The sequence below is a fragment of the Harpia harpyja genome, chromosome 23, assembly GCF_026419915.1.
Source record: "Harpia harpyja isolate bHarHar1 chromosome 23, bHarHar1 primary haplotype, whole genome shotgun sequence".
Classification (NCBI taxonomy): domain Eukaryota; kingdom Metazoa; phylum Chordata; class Aves; order Accipitriformes; family Accipitridae; genus Harpia; species Harpia harpyja.
Genome location: NC_068962.1, coordinates 9841842 through 9866151, shown reverse-complemented (window position 1 = coordinate 9866151; position 24310 = coordinate 9841842). Strand labels below are relative to the sequence as shown.

Below are 24310 nucleotides of genomic sequence, written 5' to 3'. Positions count from 1 at the left end.
TTTGTTGAACCACCTTGCTGGTTGCCACTGTGTCATCATAGTTTCCACAAGAGGGTTATTCAGAGCTGCTCAGCTGTATTAATCTTTTCCAATTTTACTAGCATCTTAGGGTCCTTGGGCCTCCAGCAGCCTGAAGTACAACAGCTGCCTCAACATGAATTTGGCACAGTTTGCCAGCAGAGTGAGAAAAAAAATTGGGGTGGATGTAAAAATGGTAGTTTTGTCCTCATTTTTTTAATATTTTAAGGCTAAATACAGGATCTTCTACTAATGTATCAACTGCCCATAGTTAGCTCTCTTTCATTTGTCATGGTGATCATAACAGTCTTTTGTAGGAAAGCCCAGTTAAGCAGTATGTCTGACTGTATTAGCAAGGTCAGATCCTTTGCCCTGGTCTCTAGGGAAGAAGCAACCAACCAAACAGAAAACCCCTTGCGGTCAACTTCTACAAAGAACTGGTCTTAAAAATCAAGCTCCTGAATTTCTATTTGAACAATTACCTGTTTGGCTTCCAGAGCTGCAAGCAGCCAGCCATTCTGATTTGAAGTCTGCGTGATTTGTGGAGAGTGGGGTGTTTCTGAAAGCCAGGACAACCAGTGTGCTATGTTATAAGAGCCATGTGTCAGTTACCTTTCACTGGTTTTGCTGGAAGGTGGTAATCATGGGCAATTCATCTTTATTTAGGCACGGGCTGGGGTGGGCTGGGGGGCGGGAATGAAGTTTTCTTTATTAATGGAAAACTGCTGAAAGTTTGTCCTCACTATAGGCTTTAGAATAAGATCCAGGTCCAGTAAGGCAAATATCAGCAGTCTTCCAAATCAATTATTAAAGTGTCTTCGTTATGTTGGGTTTTTTTTTTCCCCAGCAATGAGATTGCCATTCATTGTTTTATGATTCTGTCTCGTTGGTCTCTGCACTGAAAAGTCATAAATATGCCAGTGCGTCTGTGCAGAGGATCCCCATTAGGGCTTGGGCTAGGACCACCCACTCATTTCTCCTGAGCAAACCAGTAGCTGTCAGATAGCACCTTTTCATTAGCTACCGACCTGGCCTGGATGTGAACTGGTGACCAGCAAGTAAAAGGTATTTTGTATCCCATTATTAATCCTCAGAGCCGTCAAACCCTTCCATTAAAATCTTATGAATAACTTTTTTATCCTTCAAATAAGTCTGCTATCATGCAGTTGTAAACTTATATTTTTTGCTTTGTAAAATTGCCAAAGCATGTGGTTGTGCATATACAACTGCACACCCTGCTGCTAGAAATTGGGAGGTTTCCAGTGGCTCTCAATGCCTGCATTTGTATGGGTCAATACACGTAACAGTGAACACGCACACAAAATGCCTTCCTGCCCCAAATCAGTATTTTTCAGCTGTTTAAACAATTCTTTGGATTTTCTTTAAAAGTTAGAATTTTATTCCCTTATGCCATGTGTTTTTTTTAATGCTGAAAACATAACAAGGGACAATGACAGGGGTCACCGTCTTAATCTAACTACACTCTGTGTACATTCTGTTATGGTACTTGAGGTGTACGTTGGATAGTTGAAAAAAGCTGATAAATGCTAAATTTTAAGAGTGAAACAGCCTGATTCTGTCAAGTGATTGGATTTTGTATCATTTGATGCAAAAATTATGTGTATTAAATCTATGCTGAGGTATTGACATTTTAGCAGCAGACAGATGGCACCAAAGGGGACATTTTAGATGGTGTGATGCAAGGTTCCTCAGAATGCCATTCTGCAAGAAAATGCATTTATTCTTTTTTTTTTTAATTTTTGACAAATGTGTATATATGGAAATGATGGCCAACATGAACAAATGGAACTGTCCTGATCTTTTGTATTCAGATCATTTTATGTCTTGGGTGATATAATATTTTTCTCCCCTTTATCTGTTAATGAGTATTTGAGCCTGTTAATAGCACAGTCATTCCTTTGATGCTATGTATGCTGGCACCTGTCATCATTATGTACTCCAGGTCTCCTGACTGGCCTGAACTTGAGTGCAATATGCCATTTGGAAAGTGCCAAAAAGAGTGGAGCAGTCATGTATTTTTGGTGATCCCAGTAAATGAAAATTAATCATGTTTGACAAATGTTTGTGGCCTTGTAGTCATAGTTTTGTAGGCAGAAGCTACGTATTTTGTGACTGTATTCAGTGAACTGTCCTTTTATGTTCTAGAAATAGACACAGAGAGCAGCCAGCTAAAACTAATGATGTTAGTCTGTTAAAAAAAGCAATGATGCAAAATCTGTAGATGTTAATTGTGTATTGGTGATACATATGCTTGGTGCCTGTTATTTTGAAGCCTCAAGGCTGGACTTGGATATGTCATGGTAACTTTTGCCAGACTAAGAATGCCAACCTTGGAGTCAAAAGTGCAAAATTTAGTAATTAATTATCACACGCCTGCTGCCCCCCCTCCCCCAATTATTTTAATTTGAATGATTATTTTATACTGACCCAATTGTATGTTGTGTTTTCAATTGGAGATTATTTTCTCCTTCACTTTTTCTTCTCAACTATGGTTGTATGCTATTTAAAAAAAAGAAATTGCATTTAATCTGTGGATGTGTCTTTACTGTACGAGTAGATGAGGAAAAATCAGTCTGGGCTACATAGAATGGTTTGGGTTGGACGGGATGTAAAGATCATCTAGTTCCAACCCCCCCGCCATGGGCAGGGACACCTTCCACTAGACCAGGTTGCTCAAAGCCCCATCCAGCCTGGCCTTGAACACTGCCAGGGATGGGGCAGCCACAACCTCTCTGGGCAACCTGCTCCAGTGCCTCACCACCCTCACAGCGAAGAACTTCTTCCTCACATCTAATCTAAATCTACCCTCTTTCAGTTAAAAACCATTACCCCTAGTCCTATCACTACATGCCCTTGTAGAAAGTCCCTCTCTGGCTTTCTTGTAGGCCCCCTTTAAGCACTGGAACCTTTAAGGTACTGGAAGGGTGTCATAAGGTGTCCCTGGAGCCTTCTTGTCTCCAGGCTGAGCAACCCCAACTCTCTCAGCCTGTCTTCACAGGAGAGGTGCTCCAGCCCTCCAGCGATCTTCGTGGCCCTCCTCTGGACTCGCTCCAACAGTCCCTGTCCTTATGCCGGGGGCCCCAGAGCTGAGTGCAGTACTGCAGGTGGGGTCTCATGAGAGCCAAGTAGAGGGGGAGAGTCTCCTCCCTCGACCTGCTGGTCATGCTTCTTTTGATGCAGTCATATGGTTTTTCTGGGGGGGGGGGTTGTTTGTTTTGGTTTGTTTTTTTTTAATGCAACAGGGATGAGAGGTATAAGAAAGTGTACTTTGTCATGTAGTTGCACCATTTGGTCAACAGGAGCCTTGTGCCATGAGGATATGGTTTTAGGGTGTATGGGTTTACCAAAGAAAGTTTAATAAATAATAAGGCTAAACTCTTACCTCCAATGAACATTCATTTTGTGAAACTGGAATATTGTAAATGATAAGCAGGCTTGTATCTCTGCCAGGATGATCTCTTGGAAATATGGCCTCTGTGTTGGTTTTGATGGAACCTGGTCTTGATATAGTTCTTGGTGTGCTGCACAACTTCTTTCTCTCTCTATTTTATTGTCTCTGAGGCCCTCGAGGGAAATACTGAGATCTGGAGCAGCTGTAATCGTGAACAGACCTCGTTATTATTCCTGTGTTAACTTGTGGGATAGTGCAGGATGTATGCAATGTCTGTTTCCAGACCACAAAACTTCAGAAAGCCTATATGCTTATATCTGTGAAATAACACTCAAGGCGACCTTGAGAGGTGCAGACCACAATGCCTTTCTTCCACAGTGGTTAAGCTTAACTGTTCTTTATTCTGGAGGCCTTATATTTTATAATACAAACCGCAGCAACTCATTTCATGGGGATAGGGATAAACAGGTCACAGGTATCTTACTGAATAGCTGATGGTGATTTGTGTTTGAGTACCAGACTAGGCTAATCCAATATCACTGTTTTCTTCACAAAAAGAGTAATGACCACTAATAGATCTGCTCTGGCACTTGTCTACCATAATGCAACTTCAGTGGCTTGGTGATTTCAGTGATAAGAAAACCTGTGGTTTAAAACATGTCTGTTCTTTTTACTGTCATTTCTGTTGTTTTGGTTTTTTCTGACTGTTTTGTCATACTGTTGACCATTGTCTTCAAAAATTACCTTTTCTATTTCAGTTATGTTTTATGGTTGACAGAACTGATTTCTGATGACATCTTACTTCCCATATTAAAATCAGAAATATTTTCTATTATTTTATTTCCCACATTAAAATCCAAAATGTTTTCTATTTATATACCTTCGTTTGTGGTGACTTTGCTGTTGGCTGTGTATATAACATTATTTAGGACATGAGGAAATGGAATGAAGCTGCATCAGGGGAAGTTCAGACTGGACATTAGGAAAAGGTTCTTCACTGAGAGGGTGGTCGGTTGCTAGAACAGTCTCCTCAGGGAAGTGGTCATGGCACCAAGCCTGTCAGAGTTCAAGGAGCATCTGGATGATGCTCTTAGTCATATGGTTTACTTTCGGGTAGTCCTGCGAGGAGCAGGGAGTTGGGCTGAATGATCCTTATGGGTCCCTTCCAACTTGAGATATTCTATGATTTTGTTATTTCATAGAACCAAACCATGTTTTTTCCTTTCCCCCCTCCCCCCTCTTTAAGAGCATGACTAAAGCTCCTTCCTACCTTCCCTTCTGATTTTAGCTTGGGTCTGTGTAATGCTCATCCTGATGCCTGTCCAGAAGAATAACATGGAGCTTGATATTCACCCAAAGCCCTTTACAATATTTTTTGCAATACATTTCTACCACTTCCTTACTTCTTGGACATTGACGATGTTGGACACATTTCTTCCTCAGTCTGGAGATCTGCAGCATAAAGTAGCTGACCACAAAACTTAATGCAACACTTAAATATTCATATTTACTTAGGTTAAGTCTAGTGATAATAGTAGTTGTTTTTCTCTAGTGCCTGGAATTTGGAAATTGTAACTGTACATGATCGCTCCATGGTGATACACTGTTAAAATAATTTCCCCCCTCCCTCTTTTTTTTTTTTTTTTTTTAAGGGACGCAAGAGTGAGGCGGAAAAGTACTTCGTGAAGGCTATTCAGCTGGATCCTACCAAAGGAAACTGCTACATGCATTATGGTACGTTTCGGATAGATAGGGTTTCCACACATATTCCAGGCTTGCTGTTAATCTCTCTGAGTGATTAAGGATTTGAAAAGTGCTACTGGCAAAATATCTTCTTTAAAGGGAAAGAAACTAATCTACCATGTATAACTTCATCTCCATTTCAATTTGTTAATCACTGCAGAGGGAGAGGTGAAGATTTTCATGTTTTGCATAGCTTTCCTCCTGTGAGAGGAATTTTAGTATTGCTGCCTCTCTGGGAAAGAAAAAAAAAAGGTGACTATTGCCATATGTCAAAGTTTCATGGCCTGGAATATTATTATTAACAGTTTTGGCCTAACTTCGCTGGCTCCCGGTGGGTGGGCAACTAGAAGTTATACTTCAGTGTGCATGAGCTCTATATATCGAAGTGTCTGCTTTTTGTTGAAGACTTATGGGCCTTACATCTACCTCCCTCCCAGCATCTTCATGGCTTGAAATGGATAAGTATTACAAAAGGTTTTGACAAGTTGGCTGTATCTTTGTCATACTAAGCCATGCATGTGCATAAAGCACACAGTTAATTTGAAGGTATCTTTATAACTTTGGATTGTTTTTGCTAGATGTGCAAAAAATATTTCCAGATGTGATTAGTCCCGAGGAACCAAAAATATTTAACTTTATGGACTAATTCTTAACTGCATTTTAAAGCTGATAATAGACAAATCTAAAAAAGCAAGCTATGTAGGCCCTATTGGAAAACACAGAGAGAAGTAATAAATTTCATCTTACTTAAGGAAGAAGGTAGGGAACCACAAGCATACTATATATATCTTTGTATATTGTTTTAATTTCCTCTTTTGAGTCTAACTGGTAAATGTAAAATAAAAATTAGTGGCCAAAAGGGAAAATTAATCTCACATAATAACCATGTTTTTACTTTGTGTGATCTTTGCCTGAATTGCTCACACATTGTATTTCTGTTTGGTCCTATACGGTGTAAAATTCTGTATGTTAGATTCCTGGAATCAATGCATACATTATTACTTAGAACATGTCATGGTATTTAAATAAATGTAGCCCAGTGTTGCATTATTTCGCATTATGGATCATACAGTTAGTGACCTTGTCTTTCATTTATGCTTGTACAGGTAAATCTGATAGGGGTATTTGTGCACATAAGTTCCATTATTTCAGTTGGATATAGGTATAGTTGATATCTCAAGATAATGAAGAAAAGTTGCAGCAGATTGTTTCTTGAAATCCTACTCAAGCTCCTTCTAGCCTTTGTTATTAAGAAATCTGTCCTGAGTTATTAGGAAATCTTATTTCCATACGAATTCAAAGGTAGGTCTCAACAGTCCATCCCAGCAATTGAAGTTATGATTGTGTATATTTTATTACCGGTCTAGACTTTTTTCTTTTTCTTTCTCATTACATCATCAACTTGCCTGTCTTTTTGTGCAATATTCATTTCCTCTGTGTCATTTTCAAGTGCCCTATAAACTAAAAGCAAGGCTATTCAAATCGTCATTCATCTCTGATGTATTCACTTCTTCATTACCAGACTGCAATACTAAAAAGGTGCATTGTTTCTTAATTAAGATTATTCCCTAAAAACTTTAGCAAATCTTTCCTTTTTTGTGTCACAGGTTCAAAAAGTGGTTTCTGTGTCCTTGTGCAGAGGCCATTATTGCAACAGAAGTGAGATCCTGCTCAGCAGATTAGGAGTGAGAGGCAAAATTTAGTCGGTGTTTGGAATACCAGCGTAGTAAAATGTGATGCTGAAGGGCTGTAGACACAAGGAGGTTCTCTATACCAGTCACTAGGTCTCTGTCCTGGAGTATTATACGCAGAGAGCTCTGCTGAATGCAGGTGAAACCTTTTCTTTTGATTGTATAACTTCTGATGACCTCACCAAATTCAGTGATGTTACTCCATGTTTATATCAAAGTAGCTATGAGAAAGATATGGTTTACTTCTGTTTGGCTTATATGTCTATGTTGTACAGGTGATCTCAAAAGCTTGTCACTTCAGGCACAGAACTTTGTAAAATTGGAAATAAATTATCCTTGCTTGCTTTCTTTCCCTTTTCCCTTCCTTTCTTTTTCCCTTTCTTCCCCTTTTCCCTTCCACCTATTTCTTGTATTGATCAGGATTCTATAGTGTATGTCACAGGAACATTCCAAGTATTACACAGGGGTCCCTAGTGAACACTTTAAGCTTTATGTCTACATCTCATTAATTTGTTTTAGCACCTTGTCACAGGTACAGTCTATATCCTATATGCCAAGTGTTATACTATGGGGAAATACATCCGTATTTTGCATGTAAATCTTAGAGATTACTTTTTTGCTCAGCATGAAGATGTTGGAACAGAGAATAAAATAGTTGGCATCAGCCCTAAAAAACCACATACCTCACGGAACAGCCAAATGAAAAGAGTGGTCAGCTGGGACACAACAGTGTGTTGATGGTGTAGCCGGAATAAATGGACTGAAGATTTTCTTCCAAGTGCACATGGATGCACACACTTATAATTTGTGCTCCCAGGTTGTGCAGATGTTCTTTTTGACTTCTAACCTTTTGGACTTTTTTTGGAGCTATCAGGAAAAACTGTCAATATACTGTGTCTTTTAAGAGGCTTACATTATAATACAAATGTGCTTTAATTCAAGACTTAAGCCAAAGCTATTCTTAGATACGATTTGGTGCAGGACTCAGCTTATTTGATCACATGAAAATTCGGAGAGAGGTGAACAGTTTCATGGTTGCTCCTTGGATAATACCACCACAGCACATTTCTCTGATTGAGCTAGTGTTATAATTAGTTTTGTATAGGCAATTTGCTGGCTTTGGATTTCAGTGGATTTAGGTTTAAAGCAGTGTTTCTCAAAGCCATTATGCTTGGAGATGTCTGAAGGGAGAACTAGTGGAAAAGCTGAAGAGGTATAAATCCCTGCCCACTGCTGACATGCCACTTCATTGAGCATAAGGGAAGTGGCTTTTACTCTAGTGACCAGAGAGGGTGGCTGTCCCCTCTCAGGCTGAAATGCAGGCAGCTGCTCACCTGTCCACAATTTCCCCTTGTTTTCCCCTTCTGTTCCCCTTCTTTCCCCTTTCTGTTCCCCTTCTTTTCCCCTGTTCTCCTTTTTCCGTTCTCATATGCCAGTTATCTGAACATCTGAACTTTGTGCAAAACCATTGTCTTATGAATATGTGAGTCTTGATGGGTGATCTAGGTACATCTAGGTAGATGGGTATACTCAGGTACACTGTACACTACCAGAAACACCTAACAGATGAAAGAGGGAAAATGCACATGAATCAGGAAGAAGAAAAAATGGCAGCAGAATGAGTGCAGAAGCACCAGTACAATTTTTAAATTCTTTTTAATTCTCTGGCAATGAAAATATTGGTTTTGGCACAACCTGCAAGTTTTTAAACTAAAACACTGGAGGAGATTATCTCAGATACTGGATTTAAATGCTCCTATAAAGTTTGAGGCTTTTAATTGGATATTTTTAATACGCATTTTTTAAAGAAGACTTAAAGTGAACAGTTTTGATTAAACCAAGTTGAACCTAATAAATGCGTATTTATTTTTTAATTTCCTTCTTTGTTTTCTCTGGGAAAGTTTTCTTCAAAATGCATATCTTGCCCACATCATATCTATCAGCCTATAAATGGGCTTTCATGTATCCCACTTTACTTTGAACATTTAATTCAAGTGTGCCATTTTGGATCCTGCAAGACCTTGGTGGCTTCTGTCATCACAGATGATGTAATTGAAATTATCTCCATTGACCATAGAGGGGACTCTTTCTAACCTAGTTGCTTTGATTAAATGCCTATGGTCAGGTGGGATGAATCCCAGTGTCAGTCTGAGAAACCACAGAGATATACCTATGAACTAATCAAGTCCAAAGGAATTTTGTATAAACATTTTAACAACATGTTGGAATCTAAAGAGTCAGTAAGTCAAATTTGTTAACAAATGTGCCAAACATAGGAATGTTCAGCCAGGTCAGACCAGTGCCATTATGGCCCAGAGATTGTTTCGTTTTGGATAGAGTATTGACCACCCACAAAGGAAGTAAAGATCTCCTATTTCTGTCTGCACTGAGCCTATCTCAGGAGAAGCTGAAGAAAGATTTTGCATAAAATTTGTCAGTGCACAGAGATGAGATGAATTTCAAACAGTGAAATACTTAAGTGCTCTTCTGTTTGAAAAGAAACAAAAATAAATTCTTCAGTATCTTTTCATTCAGATGGCTAGTAGGATGCAGTGTAGTTGAGGAGCTTGTTGAAGGCTTTCTGCACTAGATTTCACTTAAACAAGCAAACCAACCAACCAACCCATAAATCTACAGTGAAATTTAAGTCATGCAAATGTTTTATCTCCAAAACTGTCTTACTTCCTTTATAATTTGCTGTTTTAAAGCAAAACCAAAAACCCACCAATAAAGCAGGTTTCATTTTACTTGTTTGCTTAAAATAGGTTTTGCTACCATGCCTCTTAAAGTGCATATAGTGACCTCTCTCCAACATAATGAAAATGGAGTGAGAAAAAAAAAGAGAGAGAAAAGAGGAGTGAGGTCTCAAGATAAATGTGTGTACAGAGGTCCCTCCTCCCTTACATTTGTAACAGCTTAATTGGAATGGGGAAGTCTAGAACCCAACAGGATGTTCAAATTAACTCTGTTTTATTAATCACCATTGAGACCTCCTTTTAAAGTAGTTTCCTTTGAATAATACATTGTTTCTAATAACTCTAAATTGTTTAATGATTCCTTTTTCATTATAAAAATGGATTATTCTCATTAGATTAATTATGCATTCACTTAATTAGGCAATTCACATTGATCATCTGCCTTTTTCAGTGCATTCCCAGTTACAGATATAAAACAAAATGAAAAACACGCTGTCAGATTAGGTAAAACCGAAGCGTATTAGCTATGCTGTCATTGAAGGAAGAACAGATTAACATGGTCCCAAACATTAACTTTTTTTTTTTACATTATCTTTCACTTCTGAATTTGTGATAATTTAGGAGTTGTTTTTATAGATTTTTCTCATATTATTTGGATTTTTTATACAAGTTTAACTTGTTAACTGCTGATTTTATTTTTTTCACTTTCATCCTAAGTCTTTCTAAACATTGTTTCAGCACAGGACTTTTAGCCCTCTGATGCCTAAATTTCCACCTGAGTCTGTGAGCACTTTGTGTCTGTCTTGCCTCAAAGGATGACTGCTTTAACACTCCTAAGTCCCAACCTGAAAATGGATTGGAACTGCTGGAGTTTAATGTTCAAAATAAATTTCATTGAAATATGATAGGAGTGGATTTTCAAGCACCATTTTTTTCAGTCTTTAAGTCATGCATTTACATGTGTTAGTGAGTGTGAGAATTTACATATGTTTGCAGATGTGCATTCAGTTTCTTCTTAGATGTGATGTATTTCTGTGTAGTGACAGTGTTCACAGTGCTGGAGCTTTGTGTCTTTGTTCTTCATTGCCTGAAGACCAGCCTACGAAAGCTTTATTCTTCTCCCATATATTTAAGGAAAAGATCTTATGAAGAAAACAGTGTAATAATGAAAAATAAAATGTCAGAGTTGTATTTATAAGAAAGAGAAACATCAACCATGACCTAATAATGAAGTCTTACTCATTTCTTCAAGAGACTTTTATGCCGATGGAAGAAATGCCACCCTAGTCCATAGGAAGGTCAGTTTTTATCTTTGTCAATGAAATGGATAAAACTTACTTCGCAGTCTGTAATTCCAGTGAATGAATTGTCCATTTCTGACTGACAGGTTAGCTAAATGCAGTATATGCCGCATGATAATAAACCAGAGTGCATGGATCTGCTCCACTGGGACCATCAGATGCTACATGCTGACTATGTATTGAGGAATTAAATTCCTTGATGTGATGGGGTCAAAGTCAACCAGATGTAGTATGTCCATCACTAAGTCACTTTGCCAGCCTTCCCAATATGCACTCATGAACCTTTCAGCAAATGAAAGGGTTTTTGCTATTTTAAGTCTTTTGGAAATCCTGACATTAAATATATATGATTTTGTAGGGAAGCTATAAAACAAGTTTATTATACTCAAATAACACATGTTCACAGAACATATGCAGTCTTTGGAGGAAGGGTCTCTCTGTCTTGAGCATACAGTGCCATCAAATTAAGATCCTGACTTTGGACTATGGCTTATACCTCCTCCTCCAATATCAATGATTGTAATTCTAGGAAGACAGGATTCCTAGACCCAAAACAGGAAGAGAGATATAACTGACTTGCAGAAAGACTTCATTAAGCTTCCGACCTTTCTGCTCCCAGAACTCTCTCCAATAACTTTGATTTAAAAAAACCTTCAGCTACTATTAACACAGGCAGTATTTCTTACTTCCAAAATGAAACCGAACAAGAATATACCAGAAACTGAGCTATTCAGGAGTATATACTAATCTGAAGTCTTGTTTGCGGTTTTCTTGGCAGCTGTGAACGATGAGAGTACAAAGGCATACGTACATAAATTGTCAAGTCCTTTTTGTTGCTCTCTGGGCTGCTGCTATCACACAACATTAAAAGAAGGTTATTACAAACCACTATAGTAACTATTTATTCCAAACTCCCTTTAGAACCGATCACTTAAGTGGAATGCAGTGGAGTATTTCCAAACAAGCTAGGTCACTGACCCTAAACGCTGTGGAACTTCTATGTTTCTGGCTCTTCCCTTGAGTTTATCCTTAAATCTAATCGTTCTGACATCTCTAATACATGGTTGACTCTGCTTCCTCAGCACAATATACTAGACTGTTCGAGAGATGTGGTATAGAAATTGCAGATCAGAGACAGGGCTAGAAATGTGGCTTTATGCTTCTTTCATGTTGCCATAATTTGGGGTTTCTGCAGAAACTGAAAGAGCCTGTGGCATGAAGAACCCCAGAGACTTCTTTGTTAATGATCATGTGTTTTGACCCATGAATGCCATCTCATTCTGAGGATTTTTGAAGACATAGCATGGACTTGCTACAAAAATGCAACTGGATAGTTCTTTCCCATCCAAATTTTACTTTTCCAAACCTTATACATCACCAGGTGTCTGGGGAACGACATAGGGTCCAGAATCTTCCTTAGTATTTGTAAAACTTGAGGTCCTCTGTATTATATGTTTTCATTATTAATCTCCTGTTTTAGTGAGAGCTTCCAGTGATCCAGATGTGGTCACAAGTTCAGTCATCAAGTCCCATAGGCTTGCAATTTAATTTTTTCTCTCTTATCTCTGGTCGTGCTCTGGATGACATCCAATGGTATATTTAACACAACTGCAACAGATAAGTTTTTCAGGCAAAGAAAAAGGTTAATAAAAAAGATTTTTCTAAGCCAGTGCATATATTGATGTTGCAGCACCCACTGACTTGCGTAGGCTTTCTATATATTTTATTTGCGTGGAATAATTTTCTCCATGGGAACCATCTGAGGGGATAAACCTCCCCAAAAGCCCTTCCAGCAAGAAAGCCAGAGAACAGCTGTAGATGAAGATGGAATGGGATACAAGGAGCAGCAAAACAAACTGAAATGCTGCTACCATCTAGGTGATCCTGGTATAAGTTCTCTTTGCTTCCCCTGTCACATCCCACACATTCAGCAAGAAATTGTCTAAACAGGCCTGCAAAGCAGGCTCTTTAAGCAAACATTCCCTTGCTCTGGGAACTGCTCATTCACAGCCAATGAATCTGTTTTGAAACTCTTAAAGGAAACAGTTACATTAGGTCATGTCTGTTGACTTGGCATCTTGCAACATTGATTCATCACCTGAAAAGCTTTGGAAATCAACTCCGAGGCAAGGTCTCTCCTCTCATTTCTTCCACAGAATGCTATTGAAATTTTCCATTCAGAAATCTCTGGTTGCATCTGCTCTTTTGCTCTGCATTGCTACAGCATAGTTGAAGTTGATGGTGACTTCAGTGATGGTTCTGCTCATGCCAGTGAGAATGTAGTTCAGTTCTCAAGACATGATCTTGTAGCCTTGCTGTGTGCTTCAAAGACACGACACAATGCATTGGGTCAGCCAGAACCTGATTCCTATTCTGGTTTCTGTTGAAACTTGAAATGCTTTGAAAGCACCAACAAATATTCAGCTTCAGATCCTCGATGTTGAATGTGCTGAAAGAACTTCTAGTGAAGTTTATTATAAGCAGATTTGACAGTTGAGTCTATGGTCTTGATATAGCCACTTTTCATGTTAATATAGTTGTTTAAGTTGCTGCCATGGAAGGAGAAAACTCTTTTGAAGAGGATAAGATGCAGAAGACTTGGTGACAAATGTATATTAAAAGAAGCAAATGCTAACTATTCCCTATTATGGTGGGATTAGAAATTTTTTTCCTTCTTATTCAGAAGGTAGTTTACTCAGTTTTGCTTGGATTACTAAAGATATCAGGACGTAAGCGTGAGTCATTGATGTTTGAGTAAGTGCAGAACCAACAGCACTCCGAGAACATTCAATATGGTTCTTTTCAAAAGCAGCAGTAGCAAGATCAGCTACTTCAGAAACCTCCTCTGTTCTGGTACAAAGTACCTTTGAATGTTTGCCAGTGAGCAAAAGCGAGAGGACATTTCAATTAAAGAAAGATTGGTGCAACTTGCACTTCTATCTAGTAAAATAAAAGCTCACAGTGCCTGTAGGGAATAGTTGAGCCCATTCTAGAGGAAGGCACTAATGCCTTTGTGCTCTGAACATAAAAGGTTGTTACACACAGGCATATCCCAACCAATTAATACCTTTCATATTACAATAAAGCAGCAGAACTACCAATTCAGGTGTATGGCTTTTAAGCTGGTGTTGGTACATGTCTTAACAAAATGCTTTACAAATGTTTGTGATGATTTTAGAGAGAAAATTATACAGGATAGAGAGCTGTGTGCTTTCATCTCTGGATGGATATTTGTTTAAAATTTTGACAGAAGATGAAAATAAGTTGTTTTTTTCAACTCCTAGGAACTGGAAATTTTTTGTTGTTGTTTAAATTAGGTATATACTTTTATCTTACTTTTCAGTAGATTGCATGTATTGCCTCCAAAATTTTTGGTCAAATATAGACTCAAAACCACTGTTGACGATTTGCAAGAAAAAGTAAGTTTGAACAAGGCTGTAGGTACAGAATGTGTCAGCTTTTATGCTATTTCTGATGCTTAGGTATCTTAGTTTAGGGAAAAATGACTAAGAGGATAAGGAAGTATCAAATCAATTCTCTGCTGCCAAAGGTCTTTAAAAACTCTTGGCTATACATTTACACTCAGCTCTGCGCTCTCTAGCAAGAAAGGTGGAAGATTCTATTAAAAAAAGCAACATTGTTCCAGGCAAAGAACAGTGATGTTGAAGGTCACACCTGAACCTGGACTGTGGATTTCCGACTCCCATTTTAGAAGACGAGTAATGAGAAATATGCTTTCCTTGAAGAAGGAAAATCTGGGATTCAGAGCTTCTAGAAGGCAGTTTTCTCTAAAGCTGGTTCTGATTCCAAAAAACAATCAGGGTACTATAATTTATGTTGTTGGCAAGAGTTGGAGTCGTGACACCTGCAATAAGAAAGCTCTGTATGTGATATTGGGCAGTGTCTCATAAATCATGTGGCTTGCCAGCTACCTGTCAGAGGAGAAAATCCTGCATGTAAATTTAGACCCACACAAGTGGTTCCTGGATCCAGGGGCTTGTGGATCAGACCTTCCGATCCACCTTCAACACCTTGCCAGTATACTCTGCCCTGCTAGTGCTCTTCTCTTGGGAAAACACATCTTTATGGCTTTGACAGGAATAGTTCAGAATTTTGATTTTTTAATGAAGAAAGTGCAGCAGTAAACTGCCAATCCACTTCATTCTTGTATGAATTTAGTATATCATATTAAAAGGAATGGCGGCTAATGTTTTCAAAACGGGATGTCTTTACTTAGGTGCTTTTAAATTAAATTTAGATATATGAATAAAATTAGTCTGCCTTTTAGGAGAACTTGGCAAATCAATTCTCAACTGAAAGTTTCCACCTAGTACTGGGTCTGGCTGGGATAGAGTTAACTTTCTTCATAGCAGCCTGGATGATGCAGTGTTTTCGATTTGTGGCTAAAACCACCCTGATAACACACCAGTGTTTTGGCCGTTGCTGAACGGTGCTTGAACAGTGTCAAGGCTTTCTCTTATTCCCACTCTGCCCCCTCAGCAAGTAGGCTGGGGCTGGGCTGGGGCTGGGGAGGGGACACAGCTTGGACAGCTGACCCGAGCTGGCCAAGGGGGTATGCCAGACCGTATAGCGTCATGTTCAGCAATAAAAACTGGGGCAGAGGAAGAAGAGGGGTTTTGCCTTCTGAGGTGGCCTTTGTTTGGAGCCTGGCTGGGCATCAGTCTACATGTGAGAAGCGGTGAGCCATTTCCTTCACTTCACTGGGTTTTGGGGGTGGGGGGTGTTCTTCTTTTCTTCATCTATTAAACTGTCTTGACCCACAAGTTTTCGTCCTTTTGTTCTTCCTACTTTCTCCCCTCACCCTGCTGGGGGTGGCGGGAGTGAGCGGCTGCGTGAGTGCGTGGATGCTGGCAGGGGACAACCCACCACACACCTGTACGCTCGGGTATTGACTTTTCCACTAGATTGAGAAGGTAGCTGTCAACTATATTTATAGTCCGTCCAATTAAGGAAATGCTTAATCAGCAGCCTCTGATTAAATCACCTCTACTTAGGCAATGAGTAAGGCAGTTGTGGGGTGTTCCCGTCTCCTGTTTGCGGTCAGTATTCTGTAAGGGTTTGGGTGTAAAGGATGCTACACTTGGTTTTAGGAGGGTGCTATGTATCTTCTGCTACCTACCCACTCAGCCTGAGTTATTAACACTCTTACTACCACCTCCCGGACAGGGGAGAGACTTGTTTATGGTAATGCACAGTCCTAGAATTTTCTTTTCTAAAGAACTAAAAGTTTTACTCGTACTTGGTTGGTGTCACGCAGTGCTTGCAATTGGGTTTAGTTACTTTTGGTAGTCCTGTAATAAAGGTAATCCTTTAATATGTTATATAAAATAATAATCCTATTATAGAGACACTTTTTAGAGACCTAGTAGTAAATGGAGAGCGAATTCTGGTTTTAACAATTTAAAACATTAGTTTAGAGTTGTTGCTGACATTTTTGATGTGTCCATGTAGACTAATGGAATGTATGCAGCCAAAGTCCTAGAAAAACAATTAATAAAAATGAGCTTTGAACTAGAGCATCTAGCAGTGCACTTGCTTTTCAGTAAATATATATAATGTTGTCCTGTTCTAAATTAGACTTCTTGTAGAAAACTAAAGCATGTACAAATTTTATAATATCTTCAGTATGTTGATCTCATGGACCTCTTAAAGAGCTAAGAATTAACCTAGTGTGTTGCTTAAGAGCACCAGTAAACCACTAGTATTGGTTTGAAATGGTTTCCAATAATGTTATATTTTTAGAAATTACATGGATGAAGTGCAAGTATTTTACTGTTTAATGAAATGAATCTAAAGTCAAGAAATTTGTTGATTATGTCACGTGAAGTAGAATGTATCAGTTACATTTTATTACATTAGGGGTAGTTATAAATATACATAACATCTCTGTTGAGCTACAGTGTTAAATGTTTCACACAGAAAACTAGATGTTTCTAAAGACCTGCCTCTAAAAAAACTGAGTAATTTTTATCGAATACAATGAAAGGTTTTTTCTCCTTATGTAACTAATTAGCTTAACAACCAGTTGACATTATTTTTAAGTTCTAAGCTGCAAAATATTTTTCCTAAATTAAGTATATAATTTTTTTTGAGAATGATCTTGAATGGTCACTGTGTCTTGAAATCTAAAAGGTTATGTCCTCTTTCTTCCCCCTGGCTGGATGTATCAATAGTACATCCAGTTACTAGTGTCTCATTCTGCTAATCCAGTGCTTTCGTTAGCAAAAGAACCTTAATATTAACAGTTTAGGGCTGGTTTGCTTTAGCACGGACCTTTTTCTTTAAAGAAAATAGGAATTCAGTGTAAATCAAGAGATATGAACTGCTTGCTGTAGTTGGTAGATTTACTTGTCTGAGAATTTTCAGATTCATATCTGAGTTTGTCCTGCTATATATAAGGCATACTCTGATATGGTACCCAAAAGAAAAAAAGAAAAAAAAAAAAAGCAAACTTGTAGCTTTTGTCAACATTTATCTTTTTTCCCTGTCATAAGAGACTTCCATTAAAGGCTCAAGCAGTGGTTTCTAATTCTGAAGATAAATTAATTTCTTGTGATCCAAACTGTTCTCAAACTATGTTTTCTTTTTAGGCTTTTCTCTCTTTTTATTTGTTTATTTACTTATTGTTCTGTGTGAGAAAGCTTTTTTGGAAATCATCTGCTTCTGGACACGATGAACACAAAGCATCATAATGCATGAAAGGATGGCACATATTAGAGTATGGATGTAACTAAGCAAGCAAACCTTATGTTATGAATGCAGAAAGGCACCTGAATGTTTTTACAAGATTTTTGCAGAGCTGAATAACTGAGATATAGATGACTGTCTGAGTAAATAATCTTCCATCTCTTGCTAAGTTGAAACGTATCCACAAAGAAAGCAAAAAGCTAGGAAAGCTATCTTTCATCACTTTTTGTATTGAGATGATTCCTTCTGTGAACGTGTTCATTGTACCAAAGCATTGCTGGATTCACTATGCCCCTACAGACCTTGCTAGCTCTGGTTAAGTGGATTTTCTTCATAAGTGTATAGCAAGCATGTAAGTAACGGGTAATGTATGAGGAGAGGAGGCAAGAAAAAAAGAAAATCCTTCGCCATGAGAGGAAATAATTTGCTCTTGGCATATTGTTCCTGAAGAGGCTTGTGGCCAGTAATGGCTTGGTGGACTTTTGGTTAAGTGATCTCACTTTACAAAGCAAGATAAAAAAGGAAGGATGGGATGCTGGAATGTATAATCACCATACTTTAAGATAGCTTTTCCAAATACAAAGTTACGTAGACACAGAGTCTAGACAGCTGAAACCCTTTGAAAAGTCCTTGATCCAAAAATAACACATTTTACAAATTAGGTGTGAAAAAGTCATTAAAAGGAGCAGAAATAAGGTGGTTTGAGTACCTTCCAAAATGTTTTTTTTCCTCTTCTTCAAAGGAAAACTCATTTTTATAGAGTTCTACTAGTTGTTACATGTTTGGTTTTGAAACTACTGTACTTCAGTTAAAGTTTGGTTAATGCTAAGTTGTTCATTCTTTTCAGTTTTAGCTTGGTTTAGTGATTATGATAATGTCATTTGTAAAAATTCAGTCACTTCGTTTTAGCCATCTTCTGATTTTTTTATGTGAAAGGTAAGTATTATGTAGGAAACATCTAAAAAGCTACCTGTTGTGATTCTCTTACTGTTACTGAAATACGTGCTAAAATACCAGTTCATCAAGGTATACATATATAATCATTTTAAAGCAAAGTATCATTTATTATAATTCTAAAGCTGAAGAAATATGTTTGCATGTGTGTGTATATATATATTCTAATGTGATTTTGAATATGCTTTTAAAATGGGAATATATTTCATTTACAGATGCTATTTTATTTTATTTAATTTTGTTTTGAGGAATTGAAGATCAGTGTATAAGCAGAAGGGCAAGTTCTTAAATGGCAGGCTTCTTGGGGACTGGAGTAGTGTTTCTTGATGGCTGAGTCTTACTCTATCATTCTCACTACTCATAAATATGTTCTGCAAATATTGCAGTTGGTTATCACCTGTTATATTTACTGCAATTTTTTTTCTATATTTACTACATTTTAAAGATAGTGAAATACAGAGTAGATCAACAAATAACTAAACATTGAATCTGAGACATCTGGTTTTGTTGTTTTTTTTTTTGTAACTCTTTTTCCTAACTATATTGTCTGAAGTATTATCCATCAGTTGTTTGCTGTGGGCTCATGTTCATGTACTCCATTGCAGGTCAGTTCCTCCTGGAAGAATCCCGTCTGATAGAAGCAGCTGAGATGGCAAAAAAAGCAGCTGAACTTGATCATACAGAATTTGATGTTGTTTTCAACGCAGCCCATATGCTCAGGTTAGTGCTTTTACATCTGCCTTACTTGATTTTTGTCCCTTCTTTTGGAGGAAAAAAGTCTTTACAGCCTTTGCTTACACAGGGTTCTTTTTAAAGCCCAGCAACTCTTTTGAATAATTCAATATTGCTAATAAGATAAAAAGAATTGGAGTGAAACTGTTGCAAGATTTAGCACTTTCTATTTCTAATTTTCTATGCATTATCTCATAATTTCTTACCTTTAAAACTTCTGTTGTTCACAAGCAGGTAATCCTTTTTGTGTGCGTACAAGAACAAGTGTTTCTTTTCTGAAGAACCTTCTGCAGGATTTCCTTTCACCTGATTTTTAAAAATTTAGGATGCATAGCAACTGAAAATAATAGACCATATTTCTGATCTGCATGTAACTAGACAATATTGAAAATACCACATTTTATGTTAATATCAGCAGGAAACACTACGATAATTAGAAATCTAAATATTCCTAGGCTAATGATGACTTTGAGACTCATAGGAGCACTTAGTGATATTATCAGAATCTGTGATTTAAAATGTAGTCTTATATTTAATTCTGTTCTCCTATCTGAATAGAATAAAATTTTAGACTTCTTTTTTTTCCTTTTAAAGCTGTCAGTCCTGGATATTCAGTAACATTAAGCTTCTGCTTGAACATTATCATTAAACTCGCATTACCGTAATAGGTATCCTCCATGCTTAATTCTAGGATAACTATCTAATTATTGTCTATTGTCCGCTTAACAGCTATGAGGATACTTGATTTCATTTAGATTATATCTATGCTTAGAAAATGCATGAAAAAGGAAATAAAAAATATACTTCATTAGCACAAAACAGTTATTGAGATTATTTCTCTGATGAAGATATCTCACTTGGCTGTTTATACTTTTAACATTTAGAATACAAAATGAAAGGAAAAGAAAATGGTATTAAAGAGAAGGTAGAATCGGCTTCAGCCAAGTTTCAGACCTGTGTTTCAGAATTGAAGGTTTCTATACCAGGACTTTGAAATAAAACCCAAAACACCCTTTGAGAAATGACTCTCACAGCTTGTAGATTAGAAAGGAAACCAAGACAAATGGTTTACTGGTAGACAATAGTTTGACCTGCCACAGGTGTATGAGCTATTTTAAAGAGCCTTCTCTTCCTCCTGTTTTTTTCTGAACGATATCTCTCAAGATAGAATTCAGTAATTTGAAACATTTAGATTAATGAAACTAATTCACAGACAGAAGCATAGCAAGTTAGGCATGAAAGCTGAATCCAGAAGGGTGTGGAGTGTGTCAGACTCCCAATTTCAGTGAATATTTTGTGGAAGATGGTTTAACGGTGTGCTTGTGAGTATTTTAAAATGTGGTGGCGTAGATCAATACTATTTTGGGAATAGGTTTAATAAATCTCTTACTTTCTTTGTGAGCACTGAGTGAAGCATCCCAGGTCTTGAAGGCACATGTCTTTACATCGGGATATGAGTATTTTTTCACTCTCAGAGTAAGGGCTATGCTGCTGTACTGTACATCAGCCATGGTTACCCTACTTGGTCTGGTTGGGAGTGGACACTTTTGGGGAGGTTTTGACCAGCATTGAGCTCAGTGATTCCTAACTGAATTTTCTATTTTAGCCATAAGCAAAAAACCAAAACCTTTAAAAAAGAAGAAAACCCACCAAACCAAAACCCTTAAAAACAACAAAAAAAAAGCCTGGTGGTTTGGTTTAGCTAGAATCCAACTGTGCTCCTTTGGGATACCCGGTTGGTCTAATTTTTCACTTAAATACTCAGCTTTCTTTGTGGAAGATTGTAATGTCTTCCTAATATGCTCTGGGAGTCTAAAGTGGTCTGGAAGATTAGCAAGAGTTGGGGTGGCAAAGTTAAATTCAGTGCTGCCAAGTATTTGCTTAAAACCGCATGTGTTATGATCTGACTGATTTTTGCTAAAAGGTTATGATTCTGTTGTCTGCCTTTGTTCATTGCTTTGCTTAGCAATTTATTCAATGTATTGCTTATATTATAGCTGTTGGACAAGAGGAATGTATATTCCTATACTGGGATGGAGCAGCTACAAATCCATCATGAGTCTGTGGGACTTCAGAAGCAGCTGATTTTGGGGATATTTAGAATGATGGAGAGCTGAGGTGATTACAAGAGGAAAGCAGATACCAAGATACAAAGCAGGAAGGAAAGAAGGAAGTACTCAGAGTGGCATAGAATGACACAGCTGGAAACTGTGGATGCTAAAGACAGTCATAAATGAAAGGCTGAAATTACTAAATATAATAGTTTCATGTAGGTGACCAACTGCTCTTTAGGTACTGTAGAGAGCTATAAAAACTGACTAGCAAGTGAGTAAGAGTTTTGAATGGACTGCACAGCTGTGAGGTAGGAAATACATTATAGAAGTTCACAGGGCATAGAAGTGACTGTTGTGAGAGAGAAGGGATAAATTTTAAAGATGTGTTGTGGACCAAGAGACAGAAATTGATATTAATGCAGGTGATGCAAGGTGTCCAAAATGACTGGGAGGTAATAACAGCAACTTGGAAAATTCTAATATTTTTTTTCAGACCAAATATTCTACCCAGTGATGTACTGTTGAATTAGAAAGGAATCATCTTTCCCTCCTGTCATACTCCTGTTCCCACCATTAGCCTAAGGAGTGTCATGAGATTCAGAAACATGTAGACATTTCTTCAGGGTTGCAGGCAAATTCTTTCAAATTTGGGTTACAGCTGCTTTGAATGGAAAATTATCACAACATTCCCTCCAAGTCCAATTTATTTTTCTACTCTGGTGCTAAATTATTTTCCTTTTTTTTAATCCCTTTAGTCTCTGAGAAAAATGTTTAAATTAAAATGCAACCTAAATAAAAACTAACCAGTTTTGAAAAGTTTGAACTGGAATGCTGCGGGTTATCTTTTTTAAATTTGCAACAGAATTGTTCACTGTGTCCAAATGCAGTAGCTTTATTTATAGATAGCCTGTTTTCGGTTTATCAGTCACAAGAAAGGCTTCTGCTCCTTCTGTCAGGTATTTTAACACTGTTTTCTTCCTCTTTTTGTGACTAAATCTGGAGCTGAAGTCAAGAAAAAAAAAGCTGAGTTAGTTCTGTTTGTGTTATTGAGAGACCTCCCTGTTGCTAATTACACATAGTTATTAATTTTTTGCCTTGATAACTTTTGCAGGATCCTGATAATGCAATGCTAGATGACTCAAGTCATCTGTAATAGGGGTGAGATGTGGGATGAATGTAATTAATTTCTCTGCAGCAGTCTGGTAACTTTTAACTTGCATAGCGCTTGCCTGTAAAATTTGTTTTCTCAACAAATTTGTTTTCCAGACAGCTTCATTCAAGGGTCATGTAGCTGTTTGGGTGGTTTTTCTTAAAACAGTTACTGGTCATGTGTTTTACTTTTGTAGTATTTGCTATGCTCTTGCTTATAGCAGTTTTGAAGCCTTTCAGCAAACCTAGATACATTTTAATGGAACGTAGTGAAGCGTATATTTGTAATGCCATATGGTGGCTGTAGCTTCAGTGACTGAGTCAGGTATTAACAGCGCCAAGGTTCACTTTGTAGTTGCATACTGAGGTGAGCTGCCATGAGACAGGTTTCTTGTGATCTAGAGGATGATTACTTTTAGGATGAGGAATGGCAGTGTGGTGAGACTGCCGTACTAATTAGAAACAGGAAAAGAGCTTCACGTTGTCTCCAAATGAAAACAAGCATAAGAAGAGCTTTACTTAAAAGCACGTTTTGTAGGAATAACTGTTTTTTTCACGCTTCTGTAAGTGGGTTGTTCTGGGAAACACTCATATTACATGAAGTTATAGCATGTTTATTGGCTATTTGAAAACAGAAGTCTAAATTAGAGCAATACTAGATGACATGGTCTTTGCTTTTCAGTGCACATCTGTGAGAGTATTTTGGCTCTCCAGAGTAGACTGACTGTTTGAACACAAAGTGTAGTTGCTGGCATGGTCTCCTAGGCACAAGTTCACCCTATGTTATTGTCTAAACAGATTTTATTCATTCTTTAATTACTGTCCATGTGCTTAAATATATATTTATGTATGTATGGCTAAACATATAGTCTATGTACATTTTGTAACTATAAATCTATGTAAATTTTATAAACAAAAGATGCAGATGAAGGATTACATGTATGGAATCTGATTATGATTTCTGTTGTGACACAAAAAGGTCCATTAAGAATGCCAAGTACTGACATTCAGTATTTTAAAATAGGAATCTCTTTGAAGAAAACTTCTTTATAGCTGCACTGACATCCATGATTTCACTTAAAAAAAATAATCAACAGTCTGAAGCCTTATACCAATCAATAGGCAGGTTAAAAATAACCCTTTCCCATTCACATATTTATGTATCTAAACCAGTCAGCATTGGTGGTGTTTGTCTCTTAAAGCAGTATTTTTTCCAGTAATCAACATAAAGATTCAAAATGAATGCAAGCTGAATATAACTGGGTGTCAGGAGAACCTAAGAGTGATGTGTTGTCAAGCACATTTCTGAGGTGTCACTGGCAGTCAGCTGGAACAAAATATAGGGAACTGGTGGCTCTGGAGGCTCAGATCAAGAGATACAAGAGAATAAAAAGAGGAGACATTTTTGTGGGTTAAAATAAGATTGAATGCTAGGTGTTAATGGGGGAAACCAGACATGTTTTCAAGGTCAGTCTTCATGAAAAGATTTAGGATAGAGGTTGAAATATATCTCGTAACTATGAAAAGGACTCTGTCTTCTGAACTTCTCTTTGCTTCCTTTCCTTCCTTTCTGTTTTATTATCAACATTTTATCTAATGGTTTACTCTAATGTGAATTATGTTTCCTTTAGTAGTGTCCTTCCATTGTTTGACATTGATCCAGAGCCCTTTACTGCTCAGTGGCATAGGGTTACTGCAATTTCCTACCTCTATGCCTTTAATTTTTCTCAAGGGAAAGCCATTCCGGGGCTTAACATAATGAATTTCTAGTTTAGATTTCCAGTGAAAATGGGAACCAGAATTCTGCTGTATCTTAACTAAAGGAACTGTTGCTGAATGTCTCCGAAATGGA

General features: G+C 37.6%; 1 protein-coding gene across 1 annotated transcript in view; it reads left to right on the top strand.

Moving 5' to 3' along the window:
- The window catches only part of TMTC2 (transmembrane O-mannosyltransferase targeting cadherins 2), a 259189-nt gene that overhangs the window by 208246 nt on the left and 26633 nt on the right, over positions 1–24310 (top strand). Inside the window, exons 9-10 of the mRNA XM_052774546.1 lie at positions 5083–5164; positions 19129–19243. Of these exons, the coding sequence (XP_052630506.1) occupies positions 5083–5164; positions 19129–19243 (197 nt within the window). The remainder of the gene's footprint in view (positions 1–5082; positions 5165–19128; positions 19244–24310) is intronic.